This window comes from Oryzias latipes, chromosome 23, assembly GCF_053564925.1.
Source record: "Oryzias latipes strain Hd-rR chromosome 23, Olatipes_Hd-rR_3.1".
Classification (NCBI taxonomy): Eukaryota; Metazoa; Chordata; class Actinopteri; order Beloniformes; family Adrianichthyidae; genus Oryzias; species Oryzias latipes.
In genome coordinates this window covers 5,140,934-5,154,702 of record NC_136259.1, presented here as the reverse complement: position 1 = coordinate 5,154,702, position 13,769 = coordinate 5,140,934, and the positions used below count along the sequence as shown (strand labels likewise).

The 13,769-nt window shown below is 45.3% G+C and overlaps 1 protein-coding gene across 2 annotated transcripts in view; it reads right to left on the bottom strand.

Annotated features, from left to right (window-relative positions):
- large1 (LARGE xylosyl- and glucuronyltransferase 1) overlaps positions 1-13,769 on the bottom strand; it is a 42,271-nt gene that overhangs the window by 12,732 nt on the left and 15,770 nt on the right. Inside the window, exons 3-10 of one of the 2 annotated variants that reach the window (XM_023952349.2) lie at positions 7,299-7,597; positions 7,016-7,098; positions 5,519-5,642; positions 5,271-5,442; positions 2,494-2,598; positions 1,855-1,967; positions 796-921; positions 550-705 (exon numbers count right to left, since the gene is read on the bottom strand). In XM_023952349.2, coding sequence (XP_023808117.1) covers positions 550-705; positions 796-921; positions 1,855-1,967; positions 2,494-2,598; positions 5,271-5,442; positions 5,519-5,642; positions 7,016-7,098; positions 7,299-7,597 — 1,178 coding nt within the window. The remainder of the gene's footprint in view (positions 1-549; positions 706-795; positions 922-1,854; positions 1,968-2,493; positions 2,599-5,270; positions 5,443-5,518; positions 5,643-7,015; positions 7,099-7,298; positions 7,598-13,769) is intronic. The other variant, XM_078941705.1, reaches the window with a different exon arrangement.

The window sequence follows — 13,769 nt, the reverse complement described above, 5'->3', positions numbered from 1 at the left end:
AGAGGTCATGCAGAACCTGCTTCTCAAGTTTAGTCCACGAAGACCAACAAAAGCTCCATGTGGACACTTCAGAGCCAATCAATGAAGAGCATGTCTGCCGAAATGCGATCATCCAAAAACTCTAAGTTCAAGTGTTTACCAGGACCAGCTGCTTCACAATGAGAGTCTGGATGGTTATACGAAAGTTCTCAGGACCGTTGCAAACAAACATCTGCAGAAGGATGATCTGTCCTGCAGACAAACACTGGGCTAGAGTCTCGTCCAAAGAGGCTGTCAGAAAAGTCAAACAGAGATCAAGGACATTGTGGACCTTCTGGAAACTGAAGCCGTTTTTTTAAATCATGTCTTTATATTTCGATTTCTAATGCTCTGGAGATTTTCTGCACACTGTTACCGTGAGAGGTAACAAGGTCTATCACAATCACCGCATCATGACCCTGTTATGCCCCCATTATGGCATCCAAAACTGAATGGTTTTTGGATTCTTATGATCAACAGAATTTACCAAACGACTTCTGTTCAGGAAGAAGAAACCTAAAAAAAACCTACATTCTCACTGTTGTGGTCAGCCTCGCTGGGACAGCCGAACAGCTCCCGGCGCAGCAGGTTCCCGTCGTACTCCAAGAAGGTCAGGTATAGGTTCCTGAAGAACTCCACGTGTTTGTTCTTCACTCGCAGCTTCTTCGGGGAGTTCCAGTGGATCACCTGATCAGGAGGAGAGGCGGTTCTAGCACAGGTGTGATGGCTGAGTCCGGCGGGGTTTGGGCGCATCAACATGGCCACAGCGGCGCTCACCTTCAGGTCGGACACGTCTTTGTAGCATTTCTCGGAGCGGGTGTGGTCTGACAGCTGGACGTTCCAGAAGCAGGGCAGCTGGTGCACCAGGAAGGGGTTTTGCTTGATGACAGCGTTAAAGATGTCCTGCAGACAGAACGGTGTGTTCTCTCATGACCTTCAACCCCGCAGAGACATGGAATTCCTGACAGGCTACACTAACACAATATAGAAGACGATTCAAATGTTTCAAACAGGAGCCAGGGATTTAGAGTCGACGGAAGCCTTGAGGACAATGACCTCTCAGATTGAAGTCTAAGGTTGTGTCCGAATTCCCGCCCTACTCCATAACTACTAAAAAACTAAATAGTGCGAAATATCATGTGCCCTGGATTTTAAAGTCAATTCAGATGGATGGCAACTACATGGTAAATACTTTCTTTCACATGAGAAATTGTTAAAACGCAATGCATTGTGGTATTTATTTGCCAATTTAGTGAAGCGCACTGTAGACTTCTGGGAAATTTGTTGAGCTCTGGATTTTTTAATTGTACATTCGGACAGCTCTACAAAATGGCGAACGCACTAAATAGTGCACTAAGTGGTGAGTAGTAAAGGAATTCAGACACAACCCAAAGCTACGTTCACACTGGACAAGCAGGGTGGGGCTTTCTTCATCCTCTTTTTTTTTTTCTACTGTTCACTAGCAGGCTGCACGGTGGCGCAGTGATTAGCGCTCTTGCCTCAAGGCCCCTGGTTCAAGTCCTGGCTGGGGGACCTGAAACCTAACATCAATTGGGGGACCTCTCTGTGTGGAGTTTGCGTGTTCTCCCCGTGTATGCCTGGGTTTTCTCCAGGGACACCGGCTTCCTCCCACCGTCTAAACATGTTTCATAGGTTGATTGCTTAATCTAAATTGGCCCTAGATAGGCTCCGGCAGCTCCGTGTTCCCGAAGGGGACAAAACGGTTAGAAAAAGAATGAATGTCTGCTCCCTGAAAGTGGGGCACTACCAAGGCCGGAATGAACGTCGCGTTAGCCGTATAAGGTCTGACAGGTGAAGCTGAGCCGTGTGTTTTACCTGGTCTGCCAGTGAGGTGGACAGCATTCCCATCAGCTCCCTCTCTGCCGTCAGACGCCACATCTGTTCCCAGCGCAGCTTCCTCAGACGATCCAGGAGCAGCAGGATGACCCCTAGAAAACAAGCGTCTTAGAACTAGACTGTGACCCCCCCTTCCCCTGGTGTTCCAACAGGAAGTATCCGCTGGTTCCAAGACGCCAACATCCCATAGACTTCTATAGAGAAATTAGCAGCTGTTACTCAGTCATGCACTGGTCAGAATAACCATTCTGGCTATGATACCTTTTTCTTAACATCTTCTTGATAATCCTAATTTTTTCAGGATATTTTTGCTAACTGAGTCCAGTTGTCACATACAGTCAAAGCCACAGACAAGCGACGAGACTGAGGACTGTGTTTTAAAAGCAGCTGATGGAAACATTAAAGAAGATTTTACAGATTTGTGCAGGACCTTCAGCTGCCTGAAAGACCTGCTGCTTCTTCAGCAGCAAGAACAAGTTCAGCTGGAAAACTCTTCCGTTGACATCAGTGGAACGGACGTTCGTCCCGGTGAACCTATCTGGGGCTCCAGGTCTTCCATGGAAACCCTCATCCCCTGAAAAGCCGCCCAGCAGCAGCCTGCTGCCGTCCTGGACTCACCCGTGTTGAAGCCTCTGCCCAGAGCGGGCCAGGGCCGATGGTTCTTCCACAGGTTCCCCAGGTACCAGTCACTCTGGTTCTCCACCAGACCCAGAACCTGCTGACCTGATCACAGAACACAGACAAAGCATGAAGGCCCCCCTTAGCATTACGCTTCTGTTTGGTCTCAAGGGCCAATAACAAAACACTGACTGACGGCCCAAAACCTCAGATCATCTTTGAAGGATGAGGATGTTTGATCAGGTCACGAACATCCGGTCGGTCAGGTCAGCTCAGCTTTCTGCTCTCACAGAAAGCCGCCGTCCTGTGAAGACCTCACTAAAGGTTGTGTCCCACAGCCACTGCGTTCATGCTGTGGATTTTCCACGTATGAAAATTCAGGCTTTTGTGATCCATGCATGATTTACGTCATTCAAAAGTGTTTCTTGTACTTGTCATTCGTCGATTTGCGCCCGTCTAGGGTTATGGAAGATGGGTCTTTACGTGAATTTGGTTTTGAGCTGTTCAATGTCTTTGGTCTGTTGAGCAGTAGCAGTTTAGGCATGGGCCATATGGGCAATTGCCCGGGGCGCAAATTTAAAGGGGGCAGCGGCTCAGTGCTTGGAAACAAAAACAAAAAAATCTGCACCACTATTGGTTTTCTATTATCTGTTATAGAGTTTGGAATATCCTGAAACCTGTGAAGTGGCGCCCCCTGCAGCTGCACGCGCTCCTGCATTTGAAAAGTTGGCGTAAATGTGTGATGGAAAAGGGGAGGGGGTGAAGATTGCGCAATACCTTGGATCATTGCATGCCTTTAGATGACTCAGCTCATGCCAATAATGTCATTCTTTATTAACTTTTGTAGACATTTTTATGACGTGTCTTTATTTTCCACATAAATGTATTTTTTACGCCTGGCTGTCATTTAATTGGTGTCAGTATTTGACACAAAGACAGCAGGTAATGCAGTAAAACAGCTGCACTTTTTGAGATCATAAACAATAGATCATTTGTTTATGAATGTATTGAGAGTTTTTGGAGGATTTTTACTGTTTGTGATGCACAAAATTAGGAAAATGCCAAATATTTTGAAGTAATCCCACTGATGATTTGTAAGATTTAGTTTTTAATTTTTTATAAGACCTAAAAATAATATTTAAAAAAATCCAATCCCTCTGATATGTTACACATAGACACACACTGGATGTCACACAATAAGCAGAAAGGAACTAATTACTAAAAATGATGCAGGAGTCCAGTTTTAACAGAAATGGACAAAAGAGCAAAGAAAACAGAATGTTCTATTTGTTATTTCTTGTTATTAACATTTCCAGGTTTCTTTTGTTTTGTTCTGCAGCATGTTCCTATTTGTATGATTTTGACAGAATATAATTTTATGGAGAGCAAAATGTTGAATTTTATTTAAGGTTTAACTTCATTTATTCTGAAATAATACGCCCTTATTTGTTCATCTTTATGCTCACAAAGTTCAGTTTTAAAGGTTTAAAAGTTTTTAAAGTTTAGCTTCAGTGTGTTCAATACATGTTGACCTTGTTCGGCCCAAAACCTAAAGCGTGTTTTGGATTTCGCTCCCCTGTGCGACGGAGTTTGATCCCCCTGCAATAAAAGTATATAAAATTCATGCATTTTTTTGGGAAATGAAAATACGTAAAACAAAAGGATGCGGACAAATTCTGTGCCGATCGCCCAGGTAGTTAGAGTGAGAATTATGTATTTTGCACGTATTTTACGTCGTTTATTCAAAAGTAAAACTTGTGCAATTGTTCGTTAATTGTGCAATTAACGTCTAACAGACTTTTCACACATGTACCAACGATGTATCCTTTTATGTCGCGAATACAGCACACATATCACATTCAAATTACGGGGTTTGACGCATGAATCACTAATGATTTCCATCTAAACAGAGCAAAGTCTCTTTTTTCCATCTGAAAAACATTGCAAAGCTCCGCCCCTCACTAACCCAGTCTGATGCAGAAAAACTAATCCATGCTTTTGTCTCCTCCAGACTAGATTACTGCAATGCTCTCCTTGTTGGGATTCCTGGCAGGAGCCTGGAAAAGCTCCAGCACATCCAAAACTGCGCTGCTAGGGTCCTGACAAGGAGACGCAAATTTGACCACATCACTCCTGTCCTTCAGTCACTTCACTGGTTACCCATTCGTTCCAGAATTCAATACAAACTCTGTCTCCTCACCTACCAATGCGTCCATGGAACTGCCCCTGCCTACCTCAGTGAGCTCCTTTCCCTGCACGCCACTTCACGACTCCTCCGTTCCAATTTCACACACTGCCTTCATCAGCCAAGGACCAGGCTAACCACTATGGGAGACAGAGCCTTTCAGGCTGCTGCCCCTCGACTCTGGAACAATCTTCCACAATCCCTCAGAGCCCCACAAAGCCTTGGCACATTCAAAAAAGGCTTAAAAAACTTTTCTTTTTAATAATGCTTTTTAGTACTTTCATTGTTGTTTTATTTTTGTCTTACCTTGTTCTTATTGTAAATCATTTTTATTTCTGCCTCCATTGTAGCGCTTTGGGATTTTATCTAAAATGTAAAGCGCATTCTAAATAAAATTTATTATTATTATTATTATTACAAACATCATGAACGGTTCATGTTTTACGTTGTTTTACGTGTTCTTTGGTTTATTCGTACTTCTTCCGTGGTTTTAGCACGGTTCACTCGTTATGATACATCTGTGAATATTTCACGCAAATACCACACAGCAAAGGGCGGCTCCTGAACCGGAGACCCTCAAGAAGATGCTCACCTTTGAACTTGTGGAAGACGGCCCAGAGCTCAGCGATGTCGGTGGCGAAGGTGATGTCCGTGTCCAGAACGATGACCTTCTGCAGGTCTGAGGGCAGCGTCTTGGTGAGGACCAGCTTCATCAGGCCGTAGATCCCCGAGTAATGTTTGTTGGGGATCCAGGATACCTCCGACTGAAAGAGCACAGCAGAGGGATGTTGGCGGCGCCTTCACGCTGAGCCGCTGCCACAGGAGGCGGAGTTACCTCACCTTCAGCTCGTCAGCGTCGTAGAAGGCCACTCGCACCGCAGGGACCATCCAGGTGTGAAAGAGTGCAGACAGGATCTTCTGAGCGATCGAGTCAGTGATGAAGTGGAAATGAAGCGGGTTTTTTCTGCAGAACCAAAACAGCAAAGGGAGGCTGAGCCGTGCTGGATCCAGATTAGGGCCGATCCAGATCTAGATCCGAGTCCAGATCAGGATCTGCTCTGGGTTTGTGTTCTCTTCAAGTTGCTCAACACAGGGAATCATCACACATTCAGCTTCAGTTTCTACAGCAGATGCCCTTTCCTGACCAAATCATTTGCTTCTAACCGGACTTGGGACAAGCACATGGAAACACTGGAGAGCACCTTCATGTGGCTGCAGTAAGCAACCCGGTTGTCCCAGACAGTCTCCCATCCATGGACTAACGAGGACTAACCCTTCTAAGTGAGATCAGATGAGATGGGTGTCCAGATCTGCCCTGAGAGGACGGACTGCAACACGTCAAAGCTGATCCATCCATCATGTTATTCTTTTTATCTTTAGATGAACTGCCCTCCTCATCCTCACCTTCATCTGAAGTCGTCCATCACCACCTTCCTTTATCTGAGTGTCTCCTCCTCCTCCTCTGAACTATCCTGGAACTAACAATTTTTTACCCAGAAGTTCCTGCATTTTTGGGTTAAATGGGAAAGAACCGAATGGGTTGCAGTCCTGAGACCATTTGACTGCTCCCAATATTCTCATTCACACGCCGTGGGGAGGCAACGAAGCCACACCCCCAACGTACCCAGGCAAGGGTCCAGCGTCCAGCATCCAGCCGGGGAAAAAAGTCATCAAACCAACTCTTTGGCTGGAACGCGCCTGGAAGTGAAGAAAACTCTGATCCTCCTCCTTCTCCTCAAGCAGAATCAGGAGATCAGAGATCTGCAGCACATGTTTATCAGAGTGGACTGATCATCTGCTCTTCTCCTGACCTCTGAGGTCAGCAGGAGGGGTCCTGACCTGACCTTCAGAGCAGCCACAACCTTCACTGCCTCACTCAGTGCATGGCCAACCAGGACACACCAGGAGTCTCCCAGCTGAACATTTGAAGAATTGTATCCAGAATGCAAAGTCTGCTTCAGTTTAAGCTGCAGCATCATCACCTAAGAAGAGATGAAGACCTCATCTGTCATGGAGTTTCTACATTCAGGACCCTCTTCCTCTGCAGGAGGCTCAGGATCTTCATGATCGGCACCTGATCCTGAAGTTCAGGAGCGTTTGGATCCAAGTTGGAAAAAAAACATTGTTGGTGAAAAAATTCTTTTATGTTTTTTTGAGAATTTTCTAACTGATTCTCATAATTCAACTCAACCCACAGGGGGCAGTCAGGGGGTTCCGGACCCCGCCCAATAAAACATACACGTGACATAGATATTAAGTGGGAGTTCTGGGAATTGAACCAACGACCACCTGGGGCTGGGGAACTGTAGCTGACTGGGTTGGGGTGGGGAGCAGTACCTGTGGAAGAGCACAGACTTGACCAGCGTCACCACATCCCGGCTGGCGTTGTACCCGGCGCAGACGATGGCCACGTGGATGGTCTGTGGACCAGAGGACACCATGACGCTTGGAGCGAAACATCTGCATCTACTGTCTGGTGACGACGCTCATGAGTTCCTAGGAAGTCTTTTGGCAACTTTCAGCTGGCAGTTTTAGGAATCTGAACTCCAGGCACAGTTTCAGTCTCAGTGACCCCCCCCCCCCTCCCCCCCTCTGAGTGGTCCTGATAGAGGGGTTTTACCTCGCACTTGTCTACAGTCGGCTGTTGGACGCAGTCAGAGGCGTTCCCCGCCGCCGCGTTCCTCTGCCCATCGCTGTCACCTGTTCCCTCCTCCGAATGGGTGCGGCTGTGGTTCCCCCCGCGGACGTCCTGTGGCCGCTGTGCGTAAGGGTCTTTGGGGGGGCGACTCAGCTTGTGTCGTAGTGCCCGGTTCTCCTCCTCCACCAAACGGACCCTGAGCTCTAAGGCTTGCTGCTCGCCAACTCTGCCCAATGGCGAGGATGAATGAGCTTCCAGAGGAGAGAGGAGAAGGGGCTTCTCTGTGGGTGGAGGAGGCTATCATCAACACACATAAAGCTGGTCATGATGTTGAAACCCCCACCCCACCACCACAACTCAGTCTCCAAACGCAGCAAAGGGGAGACAGAGAGACGAGTCCAGGAGTTAAGAATGAAGCTGCAGCGTCCAACGATACTAAACTGCTAATAGAGACATTCAGCTGTTTGACATTTGAAATAGCTGGGGGTGGAGGTTGGGGGCTTTGCAAAATGTCATTTGTGACACGACCGCTGCTGAGGGGTTTTTCTGCCACACATTGCTTGGGAGGACGTAGGTACCAGTAGTGGGTCGTCAGGGCCTTCCAGGCCTTCTTCAAAGGCCTAAAACAAATATCTGAATCATGTGTTCATTATATTTTGTCCATGCATACTCATTTAATCATTCCAAATGGTCTGTCCCTTCCCTTTTACTGTGTTTGTGATGGTTATGCTGCTTCCAGACAGACATGTATTTTCATATTGGATCATTTAACCAATCAGATTTCAGCTGTCCTTTGTTGCCAGGCAGGGTCAGAGCTAAAGAGGCCGTCACTCTCCGTTCTTAAGGCCTCTGAATGCAAAATCAATGTCAGATTTTGAGTTGGTGTCAGCAGGGCCTTCTAGCAGGGTTAGGCAACGTCACAGTATTCAGACCTTCTGATTGGACAGAAGTTTCAGGAAGTCACATGCAGCCTTGACATCCATCTCAGTTAAAAACAGAGCTGACTGTCTTGTATCCATAGAGGATTTAGCAGGAAAATTTCCCACTGATCTCCTTAACTTCCTTCATCAGAAAAATCTAAGTGAGATCATGAAGCAGCAGTACGGGTTTGTGTGTTTGGCGCTGACCTTCCCCGTGTCTGCGTCTGTTGAGCGGACATTTTCGGCTCTAAAGCTAATTGAAACCTTAGCAGAAACAACTCTGGAGAGACTGGGCTCTCAGCACTGGCCCTGATGGAATAGAAACTTCTTGATGGAACTGAAGACGATAATCTAAATGACAGAGTGATGGAACTGTTTAGAGCAGCGGTCCCCAACCTTTTTTAACGCCAAAGACCAGTATGACGTCACACAAAGTTTTCACGGACCTGTCTTTCAAATGTCGGCTGATGAGTAATATAGCAACACTACGACGAAGGGGGAACAGAGACGTGACAAGACAAACCCTGAGCTTTTATTTTGACATGCATGACATTGTACATCGCACAGGTCTCATCATCCTCTCCCCTTCCCACACTCATGGTGCAAAAAAGAAGTACTGTCTATTAAATGTAGCTTTCTTTTTTTTCCAGAAGTCAAAGGCTCCTCTTCTGTGTCCTGGCTGGGCGTTTTCCCCTTGGCAAAGAAACTTTCCAAAGACGTTTGTTTTTTACTCATTTTGCTAGCTCCTGGGTTTTATTTTCGCAGTAACCTATCACATGACCGAGAAGAGTGCCTTGGCCTGTGTCTAGAGCAGGAGTGCCGAACAAGTTTGACACCAAGAGACAGATTTTTTCACTGTGAGAGTCAAAGAGCCACACCACACATTGACCTGCCAAGACGGACACACACAAACAAGCAATTATTATTTTCCATAAAACACTCCTCTCCCTACAACACAACAGCAAGTATTGTACTTGTGTTTATTTCAAGTTTTATTTCAGTTGAGTATAGCATAAATTAATTTTGACTTTCAGTAAAAAAATAGGAATTCTTAAATAATTTTTTATTTAAAGTTTTATGATGGATCTTGGTCACGAAAAACAATAAATTGATGATATGTTTATGAAAATTGAAACGACTCAGCTTGCTCACCACTGTAGCAAGTAGACAAGTATTAATTTGCCTCTTACCAGCTTAATAGTGCATTTACTTGAACTCTACTGTCAGTACCCAAACATTATGAATCTCACTTCTGCTCATAGCCACGTCACTAATGGTTTTACCCCCAAGATTCCCCACTTCCCGTGAGTCTTAGGGGCTGAAGGCGGGGCTAACCCCCGGGTCGCCACAATATGATGAGACGCAAAGAGCCACATGCTCATTGGCTGAGAGCTGCATGCGGCTCGAGAGCCTCCCTTGGTCTAGAGTGACATACGACGGAATTGTCATGGTTTGGGTTTCTTTCTCTTGGTTTTTGCTTTTCATCTTGTTTCTGTCATGTTTGAGTTCTGTTTCCTGTTTTATTTTGAAAGGTTTCCGTTTTTGTCATGCTTTTGAGTATTGCTTTCCTGGTCCCAATCTGTTCTGATCACGTTCACCTGTGTCTTGTCGGTCCTTTTTGTATTTAAGTCTTGTCTCTGCCTTCTTCTTGTGCTGGTCCATTAATGTCTCTCATGTAACGTCTCTAACGTCTCTTCCCTGACTCCCTTCATGCCATGTTCTCATGCTATGCCCCAGTAAGTTTAGTTTTAGTTTTGTGTTCCTGCTCTGCAGCACTTTTTGTTATTTAGACCAGTGTTTTTCAGCCTTTTTTGAGCCACGGCACACTTTAACCTTGACAAAAATCCCGCGGCACACCAGCACCCCCCCCCCCCCCCCCAAAAAAAAAGCAGAAACTCATAGTCTGTTTTGATCTACAGCCCCCCCCCCCCCCCCCCCGGCAATCTGACGTGCATTTTTGTGATAATTGTGGCAGAAAAAGCAGGAAGTTGCAGATGTTTTTTCTAAAAGATGTAATAAAAGTTAAGTTACATACAAACTGTATGTTCGTTGTGGTTTCAATCCGTGTAACAAGGACGACTCATTGTACGCTAAGGCGCTGTCCCTTTAAGCAAATGCATCATGGGAGATGTAGTGTGAATACAGCGAGAAACCGGCAGAAACACTTGCTTCTCTGAGTTTCATGGTTTTGTTCACTTGTTCCACGGTCTGATACCGGATTCTGTGGAAAGCTACACCGCTAAAGACGAGCTTTAGCTGGTGTTTTTGTTGGAACTGAGTGAGTTATGAGCTAAATTGGAACAAGGAAGTTTAGACTTTAAACACTTCTGATTGGTCAGACTGATGACATGTGATTAAGCCTTCAAGAATGATTGGTGGAGTCGTGGAGACAGTAAAAGCTGCGGGACTTTTCAGAAAACAGTTATAGCTGCAGGTAAATCGCTGTACCGTCATTCTTATCAAAATGTCTTTAATAGAATCAGTTAAACACAAAGAAATAAGTATTTTATGATCTTTCATATTCCTAACTACTCAGTGTTTTATCAGGACCTGTTTGGATGAACAAAGAGCTGATTTCCTGGAGATGGTTAATGTTTTTAGATCAGTTAATGAGGGCAATTTTCCACGGCACACTTGACCATCTCCCACGGCACACTAGTGTGCCGCGGCACACTGGTTGAAAAACACTGATTTAGAATACACCCCTTGCCTTGGAACCGTGTGCCTCCCGTCTCTGCATTTTGGGTCCTTCCTGCTCACCAGCCCTCCCCACCTGACAGTAACAGAGAATCAGGCAATTTTTCAAAATAAAACATCTTACAGATTCCGAAATAAATAAGACTGAAGTAATGTAAGTTATTTATTCTTTCTCTGCGGCCCAGTACCAAATGACCCACGGACCGGTACCAGTCCACGGCCCGGGGGTTGGGGACCACTGGTTTAGAGGAAAGAGAGGAGGATGGATTTTGTTTTCAAATAATCAGATTTTTTGATGAGTGAAATGGTAAGTATCATAAATGATATTTAAGATGTATGTGGTTATTTTCTATGTATTTTGTTGGCTGTAGTTGCTTGATGAGATTTGTTTACTGTTTTGTTTATTCGGTTTATTTAGAGGCATTTATTGTGGCTACAGGAATTTTCAATCTGCAATGCAAAGCTGGTTTCTAAATTGTAAAATGGTTAGAGAGGGGTTGAGTGATTCAGGCGTAGCACGACGGAAGGCCCAGGCGTGTTCATGCACGGTCCGCCACTGAAAGATACAGACATCAAAAAATACATCTAGTCCTCTGAGTCACAGCTTTATAGGTTAAAAACCACAAATACAAACAACATCATGTGGGGAAAAAAGGTAAAAAATCAGTCAGGAAGTAAATATTCAGCAAACTTTGTCAGTTTCTCTTCTTGTTCTACCAAGTCAATTCCAATTAGATGAAGGTGAACCACGGTGAGGGATGTGTTCACTAAACACAGGAGAAGCCTTTTTTCCCCACATCACTTCAAACAATCCCTGAAAAAAATTTTAATATATATATCCGTGGTCTGTATCTCTTCCTTTGGCCATCTTATTATGATTACATCTTGAAACAAACTCAAGGCCCCAAATGACAGTGTGCTCAGTGAATGTCTCAGGCAATGGAGAGCAGAGGATACAGTGCAGGAGGACAGATCCTCATGGGAAGACAAACCCCTGCATGGGATGTACCATCGGACCATAACTGAAGTGGCTGATTTTAAGAAGTCCTACCAATGGCTAGAAAGGACTGGCCTACAGGACAGCACTGAAGCACTCATCCTGGCAGCTCAGGAACAAGCCCTGAGCACCAGAGCAATAGAGGCTCAGCTCTACCACACCAGACAAGACCCAAGGTGTAGGCTGTGCAAAGAGGAACCTGAAACAATCCAGTACATAACTGCAGGATGTAAGATGCTGGCAGGGAAAGCATACATGGAGCGCCACAATCAGGTGGCTGGAATAATATACAGGAACATGTGTGCAGAATATGAACTGAAAACCCCAAAGTCAAAAGGGGAAACACCCCCAAAGGTGGTAGAGAATGAGAGGGCAAAGATCCTGTGGGACTTCCAGATCCAGACTGATAGGATGGTAATGGAGAACCAACCAGACATTGTAGTGGTGGATAAAGAACAGAGGAAAGCCGTTGTGGTGGATGTGGCAGTGCCAAGCGATGGGAACATCAGGAAGAAGGAACATGAGAAACTGGAGAAATACCAGGGACTCAGAGAAGAACTGGAGAAAGCCTGGAAAGTGAAGGTGACAGTGGTGCCTGTGGTAATTGGAGCACTCAGGGCAGTAACCCCCAAGCTGGAGGAGTGGCTACAACAGATACCTGGAAAGACCTCAGACCTCTCAGTCCAGCAAAGCGCAGTGCTAGGAACAACTAAGATACTGCAGGACCCTCAAGCTCCCAGGACCCCAGCTCGGAGGAAAAACCACCCGCAGAGAGTGAGAGGCCCATTTATTGGGCGGCCGTGGTGCAGCGGTAGGGCGGTCGACCCATGATCGTAAGAGGTTCGATTCCCGGCTTGCACACCCATGTGTCGAGGTGTCCTTGGGCACCTTGCCTCTGGTGGGAGGTTGGCGCCAGTGTTCGGCAGCGGAGCCACCATCAGTGTGTGAATGTGTGTGTGCATGGGTGAATGTGACTGTAAAGCGCTTTGGGCCTTCGAAAGAAGGTAGAAAGGTAATGATGAATCAGATTTACCATTAATTCTTGTTTACTTGTTTGTTTGGACACATATTTGATTACACTTGATTATCTAGCAAGAAATCCAAGGAATCTGGAAAACTTCACTGTTCAGTAGCAGGAATTTACCTCTGAGTCACACTGGATGAATTTTGGCTAAAGATGTCCTGGATCCATTTAGGTCAGAGAATCGGATCATCAACCACAATTATTGTCAACAACCCCCGTTATATTATATATTATTAACATCAAATGAATTATATCTAGATTGTATCCATTTAGGTAAAAGAATTGGACTGTATCGTATCTTCAGCCTTCAGCTATCAGACTGTTTAATGAACCTGCCTGATATGAACTGATATTTTATTTTGTGAACTGTCATTTTACTGTTGTTTATTGTGTGTGGTTGTGTGTTTTGCTACCGGACACCTGAATTTCTCCTTTGGGAGATTAATAAAGTTTATATCTATCTTATATCTAGCTCCACAAAGTTATTTGAATCTGTTTTGTATCGATTTGTGGACCATGTATGGAGATGCATTTCCAATAATTTGACCCAATAAAATACAAAAAGAGAAACTAATCCCCACTGTTCTAGCAGTCTGGCCTGTGATGATCCGAATCTCATCCTGGATGTTCCCCCATACAGTAGGTGGCAGTATGCCCTCTTTTCATCCACCACTAACTAAATAAAGATGGGGCTTGTGGGCAGGTACCAAAAAAGCCATAAAGATAAAAGTGTAGTTCCTGTTGCAGTGTGGCTTCAAATAGGGACAAAATTAAACAGCCTTTTGATCCACCTGGTCAGACATCAATCGCAGACT